At 39.2% G+C, this 7603-nt stretch overlaps 1 protein-coding gene across 1 annotated transcript in view; it reads right to left on the reverse strand.

The window, feature by feature from the left end:
* Positions 1 to 7603, reverse strand: part of kiaa1549la (KIAA1549-like a) — a 68807-nt gene that overhangs the window by 39175 nt on the left and 22029 nt on the right. The window contains exon 9 of the mRNA XM_061076429.1: positions 5532 to 5692. Coding sequence (XP_060932412.1) covers positions 5532 to 5692 — 161 coding nt within the window. The remainder of the gene's footprint in view (positions 1 to 5531; positions 5693 to 7603) is intronic.

The raw sequence follows: 7603 nt of genomic DNA on the forward strand, positions 1-7603 counted from the left end.
TCCCATTAAACCTCACGGGAGCGTAAGGGATAAATCCTGGGAGGAGTAAATCGTTGTCTTAATTTGCACAATATGGAACACGGGACAGGAAGGTGACTCACACACACACACACACACACACACACACACACACACACACAATCCTTCATATGGAAACCGTTTATTAAAGTAAATCGTTCCCTGGTCTTCATCCAACTACTGACACTGACCTAAATGCTCCAACCTGTTTTCATATCTTGACTGTTTCAATAGTTTCTCTACAGAACAACATGAAAATCTATTTGCAGAATCCTTAAATACATTTGATATTAATAAACATGAATGAAATGTATACACTGCACTAAACCTGTCTCCTTGCACTGTGGATCCTGTACAACCGCTCCATATACACTTACTTCACATCATATGTGATATGTGTTCATATATACCATATTGATATTATATATCATTTTATACAATAATATTGTCTTTTGCACACTCTGTCTACATATTCTTAGACTCTTAGTATATTATATTACCTATTGTATAGTCAAATACTTAAATTCATATTCATACTTCTACTATATATCATATCATACTCTCTGTATATTCTTGTTTACGTAAGTCTATATACACATATTTATACATGTGTACATGTTATAATTACTATTATTATACCACCATAACTATTATATATACTGTTGCTGCCATTATTACCATATACTGCTTTTATATTGGTATAATTACTATCATATATAAATATATATTATGTTATATTATATACTATATATACTGTACTATTCTTATATACTGTCTAACAATACCATTACCATCATATCATCAGTACTTTTACCATCATCTTGACACTGCACCTTATCTACCTATTTTATTGTATTTTATCTTGTGCTTCTGTTTTTTATTCTTTCTACCTCAATATTTTTAATTTTATTCTATTGTATTGTATTGTATTTTATTGTATTCAAATATACCGGCTGCTACGACAACTTAATTTCCCTTCGGGGATGAATAAAGTACTCTATCTATCTATCTATCTATACATCCATGTTTTCTTTCTGTTTTCTTGGTGTCTTTCTAAAGAAATGTGCTGATGAAGTTTGTTAATATAAGAAAGTCTTGGCACTTATAGATCCTATTCAAAAGCATAGAAATACGTGTAGCATCACAGAACTAAGTTATTAATTAAATGTGATATGAGATCACGTCTCTCGAGCTATTTCAAATTCTTAGCAAGTAGAATTTGTTTCAGTGAGAGAAGAACAAGCTGAAACCTGAGCGATGCTTAACAGCTGGAAGGGAAAGCTGGATTAAACCTAAACGTATCTTTAAGATTAACCTCGGGAATCATGGGTAATGTCACACAAATTAACACAGTTTGGAAAAAGATATGCATCGTCAGGAGTATAAAGTAGTCACACTGAACGTCAATGGGCTGCATAATCCGATAAAAAGGAGTAAAATTATTGCAAAAATGAAGCGAGAAAAGCAGCAGATAATATATTGGCAGGAGACACATCTCTCTTCTTCTGAACATGAAAAATTAAAAAAGCTTGGGTTTCAAAATACCTATTATTCATTTCATAAATCAGGCCGGAGGAGAGGTGTGGCCATACTGATCCCCAATGCAGTAAATTTTGAATTTATTTCTCAGGTGAAAGATAATGAAGGGAGATTTGTCTTAGTAAAAGGCAAATTAGATAATGAAGCAGTAACTTTATTTAATGTGTATGCTCCCCCAGGGAGTAACAAATCTTTTTTTAAGAAAATATTCGAATTGATGGTAAAGGAAACACAGGGAACCCTGATTCTTGGTGGTGACTTTAACATCCAACTTCAACCAAAATTAGATACATCTAACCAACGCCAAAAGAAAAGCCCAAATGCCATCTTGGTTCAGCGAATGCTTACACAACTGGGCCTGATTGATGTGTGGAGAGAGTCCCATCCCATAGAAAAACAATTTACATATTACTCCCCTTGTCATTCTGTTTACTCACGGATTGATTACTTATTTATGTATAAATCAGACTGGCATAGGGTCAGAGATTGTGAGATAGGGATTAGAGACGTATCTGATCATTCAGGCGTATATTCAACCTTATATTTAAACAACCAACGGAAAAATACACTTTGGAGGCTTAACACAAGCATTTTAAATGACAAAGCAGTACAGAAACAGATCCAGCAGGAATTTGAAACATACCTACAGTATAATGATAATGGAGAAGTGTCTCCTAATACTTTGTGGGATGCAGCAAAGGCTGTAATTCGAGGTAAAATAATTGCACTTACGGCCTCACGGAAAAAAGAAAAACAGAAAAGACTTAACGAATTACAAGAGGAACTTAAGTCACTAGAGATTAGACATACAGAACAAAAAGATCCTCAAATATTAATTAAAATAAATAAAATCAAAAAAGATATAAATGGTATATATGATGAGGAAATTGAAAAACAACTTAAATTTACCAAACAAAAGTACTATGAGACAGGATCGAGGGCTATGAAACTCCTTTCTTGGAGGATACGAAAACAACAGGAAAAGAATACAATATATAAAATTAGGAACCCTATGACAAAAAATATGAGCGGTAATCTAGAAGACATCCAACGCTCTTTTGAATTATATTATAAGGACTTGTACACTCAACCAACCAGAGCCGATACCACAATAATAGAGACGTTTCTAAGTTCGCTGGACCTACCATCCATAGGAGAAAAACAGAATAAAGAAATTATGGCTGAGATAAAGCTAGAAGAACTGAATAAAGCCATCTCAAGATTGAAAACTAATAAAGCTCCTGGTGCAGATGGATATTCGTCTGAATGGTACAAAACATTTAGAACACAAATAACACCTATGCTGCTTAACTGCTTTAACCACACTTTGAGAACAGGAGAAGCCCCACAGTCATGGAAGGAAGCAGTCATTTCTGTCATCCCAAAAGAAGGTAAAGATAAAAAGGAATGCAGCTCATATAGACCGATATCAGTACTCAATGTAGACTATAAACTATTTGCCTCAGTCCTATCTAAAAGGCTGGAAGCTATTATCCCGGAGCTAATAGATTTGGACCAAACAGGCTTTGTACTAAATAGACAGACACAGGATAATTTAAGGAGAACATTACAGGTGATGAGTCATGTTACTTCGGCCAAAATTGGTGCAATGTTGGTTAGTCTAGATGCCGAAAAGGCTTTCGACTCAGTAGGTTGGGAATATTTGTATAGGGTACTTGCAAGATTTGGCTTTAAGGACTGCTTCATCACATGTATTAAATCGTTATACTCCTCTCCAACAGCCAGGATTAGGATAAATGGAAACCTGTCACAAACTATTCGCCTAGAAAGAGGGACACGCCAGGGATGTCCCCTGAGCCCGACCTTGTTTGCCTTATTTATTGAACCTTTGGCCCAAGCAATTAGAGAGGATCCTGAGATAAAGGGGATAACTATTAGAGGAGAGGAACATAAAATTTGTATGTTTGCGGATGATGTCCTGCTCTTTATCACAACCCCTGACTCGAGCATCCCCAGATTGATGTGTCTATTAAAGACTTACAACTCATACTCTGGATATAAGCTAAATACTTCAAAAACTCAAACCCTTACATTTAATTATACTCCCCATCCAGATATAAAAAAGAAGTACAACTTTAAATGGGACTCTTCCACAATAAAATATCTAGGAATAAATCTACCAAAAGATATGTCGAAGCTTTCTGAAATGAATTATGGCCCCATCAACAAAGCGGTAAAATCAGACATCTCTAGATGGACGATGCTCCCGCTGGATATGAGCAATAGAATAGAAATAATCAAAATGAATGTGTTGCCACGATTTCTTTACCTCTTCCAGTCCTTACCCCTGGAGATACCACCCAAACAATTTGATGAATGGGACGGGTGGATTTCAAGGTTTATTTGGAACGGTAAAAGACCAAGGGTACAGTTCAAGACACTGCAGCTGAAGAAGGAGAGGGGAGGGAGAGCTCTACCATGCTTACAGGCCTATTATCATGCTACACAATTGAAACCCTTAGTATACTGGTGTACACCAAATTATGAATCTAAATGGAAGTCTTTGGAAATTACACAGACAGATATTCCAATACAATCAATATTAGGAAACAAAAGCCAAGCAGAAAAGAATTATAACAGCTTGAATCAATGGACCCTATTCACGGTTAAACTGTGGTTTAGGATGTTGAGGAAATTGCAGTTAGAGAAACAGGCCAGGGTCTTGAATTGGGTAGCATATGATCCAGAGTTTGAACCTGCGAGACTGGACAGGAGCTTTAAACAGTGGATTAGGAGAGGCATCACATCCTTTTGTTCACTCACTTCTAACGGTAAATTTCAGAGTTATAAGGCAATTTCTAACTCATTTGGATTGGAAAAATGCAATTTTTTTAGATACCTACAAGCCAGAGACTACTTTAATAAAATATCACAAATCAAAAAGGGGAAAGAATATAACCTGATCTCTATATTCCATGAAGCATATGAAAAAAACAACATTAAAAAACTGATCTCACGAATATATGAAAGTATACAAACCTCCAAAAATCACTCTACGTTATACATCAAACAAAAATGGGAAAAGGAGTCTGGTACAGAAATATCAGATGAGTCCTGGATGGAGATATGTGAGACACAAGCAACCACTGCAAACTCAAGATCATTAAGAGAGTTTGGTTGGAAGAATGTTGTGAGGTTTTTTATCACTCCTAAAATAACGGCTTTGCAATCAGGCTCTCAGAGTCCGGGGCTTTGTTGGAGACAATGTGGAGCCATTATGGCCAATCATTTTCATATCTTTTGGGCTTGTCAAAGAATTCAACCATATTGGAGGGAAGTAACTAATGAAATATGTAAGATGATGGGAATTAAAGTAGACTACTCTTTTACTACTTTGTATCTAGGTAAAATACCAGAATTTATCCCTCACAAATACAAATACCTGCTAAAGATTCTCTTGGCATGTGGTAGAAAGGCTATAACCCGAAGATGGCTCCAAACTGACCCCCCAACATTGCACCAGTGGAGGGGGATAGTGAAAGAAGTTTACTGTATGGAGAGACTGACTTATATTTTAAGATTGGAATTGGAGAAATGTGTTGAACGTTGGGAAAAATGGATTATGTATGCACTGTGCCTGGAATAGTGTGACACTGTACTTCGATGTATTGAGAAGAATGTGACCATATACTGTTACACCCATGAGTGTGTTGTATGTTTTTTTTTGTTTGTTTTTTTTTTGTTTTTGTTTTGTTTTTTTTTTCCCTTTATTTCTTTCTGTTCAAAATTCAAAATCCAAAATAAAAAGTTTAAAAAAAAAAAAGATTAACCTCGGATCTGAGTGCGTACCATAAAGATCATGCATTAATAAAAACTGTGCTTATGGGAGAAGATCTCACCCTGTGGAGAGATGCTGAATGGATTTTTGAGTTGAGGTAATAAAAAGAACAAACATTATCTTTACATTTTCATCATGACAGCAACACGGTACAATTCCCCCCCCACCCACCCACCTGTACAGTGTAGCTCCCTACGGTTGTGGCGCGCCGGGATCGAGCCGCCGGTGCGCCCTGCCGGCCGGCCACCAGGAACAGCTCGGCCAGCCGCTGCTCCATCAGGCTGGCGAAGCTCTGGTAGTTGGCCTCCAGGGACGAGGTGTCCACGTCCTGGATCACTGAGGACAGAGGACACAGGACAGAGGAGGAGTTTAGAGAGGAAAGAGGAAACCAGGGACGAGGTGTCCACATCCTGGATCACTGAGGACAGAGGACACAGGACAGAGGAGGAGTTTAGAGAGGAAAGAGGAGACAAGGAAGGAGGTGTCCACGTCCTGGATCACTGAGGACAGAGGAGACAGGACAGAGGAGGAGTTAAGAGAGGAAAGAGGAAACCAGGGACGAGGTGTCCACGTCCTGGATCACTGAGGACAGAGGAGACAGGACAGAGGAGGAGTTAAAGAGGAAAGAGGAAACGAGGAGGTGTCCACGTCCTGGATCACTGAGGACGGAGGAGACAGAACAGAGGAGGAGTTTAGAGAGGAAAGAGGAAACCAGGGACGAGGTGTCCACGTCCTGGATCACTGAGGACAGAGGACACAGGACAGAGGAGGAGTTTAGAGAGGAAAGAGGAAACAAGGAAGGAGGTGTCCACGTCCTGGATCACTGAGGACTGAGGACACAGGACAGAGGAGGAGTTTAGAGAGGAAAGAGGAAACCAGGGACGAGGTGTCCACGTCCTGGATCACTGAGGACAGAGGAGACAGGACAGAGGAGGAGTTAAGAGAGGAAAGAGGAAACAAGGGACGAGGTGTCCACGTCCTGGATCACTGAGGACAGAGGACACAGGACAGAGGAGGAGTTTAGAGAGGAAAGAGGAAACCAGGGACGAGGTGTCCACGTCCTGGATCACTGAGGACACAGGACACAGGACAGAGGAGGAGTTTAGAGAGGAAAGAGGAGACAAGGAAGGAGGTGTCCACGTCCTGGATCACTGAGGACAGAGGACACAGGACAGAGGAGGAGTTTAGAGAGGAAAGAGGAAACCAGGGAGGAGATGAGAGGAGGATGGTAGGAATGAAAACACGGATGTGAAAAGACTAAGACGGTGAATCTCCCACTCTTATTTTTATGTTTTTATATTTGTTTGTTTGATAGTTAGCAGCAGAATGTGGGTCAAGGAAAAAACTATTAAACATTAGTGTGGAACCAGGATAATTTTATAACTTCACTTCTTTATTAAATGATTCAGACATTTGTATATCACTAACATCTATGAGCTGGATAACTTTTGAGCGTATATGGATTTTTGAGACATTAGTTCATGTTCCTTTTTACGATATGTATTCATAAAGTTCTACAGATGCAGCTCCTCTCGTCTCTGGTGTCGGAGCCTCCGGTGCAAACCAGTCTGTAACTCCAGTTAAATGCTTGATACGAGTATGTCTGAATGATCATGTGACCCCCACCTGGACCAATCACTGGACTGGACCACCGCCTGCAGGCTGCGTGATCAGGGACTCATCACTTAGAAGTTATCGGTTTCCAAACATTCTTCTATAAAATAAATATATAGACTTTGTCCTCCGTGTGAGATTGTGTCCATAGATTCTATTTCCAGTGTTTTGTGCCTATTTGTGTCTGCGTTTATTGGGTTTCCACTTCCCGCACAAAAGATAAAAGTGCTTTAGAAAAAAGAAACGAGTCGTGTGATGATGATCAATCTGATGCTCCGGTCGACCTCCACAACAAATGAGTTTTCTGCTGTAGTGACATTTAACACCTGGAAACCAACACAGGACAACAAACAGTATTAACTTCTGCCCAGTCAACATTTAAATCTGTGTCTGACAAACACAAACACGCCTCATTACACACACACACACACACACACACACACACACACACACACACACACACACACACACACACACACACACACACACACACACACACACACACACACACACACACATACACACATACACACACACTTGCATGCTTACATAAATCTTGCCTCTGGGTGTGTTTCTTAGAGGCTAAGTGAGATGGAGCTGCAGGACACACACACACACACGCACGCACACACG

This window comes from Limanda limanda, chromosome 8, assembly GCF_963576545.1.
Source record: "Limanda limanda chromosome 8, fLimLim1.1, whole genome shotgun sequence".
Lineage (NCBI taxonomy): Eukaryota > Metazoa > Chordata > Actinopteri > Pleuronectiformes > Pleuronectidae > Limanda > Limanda limanda.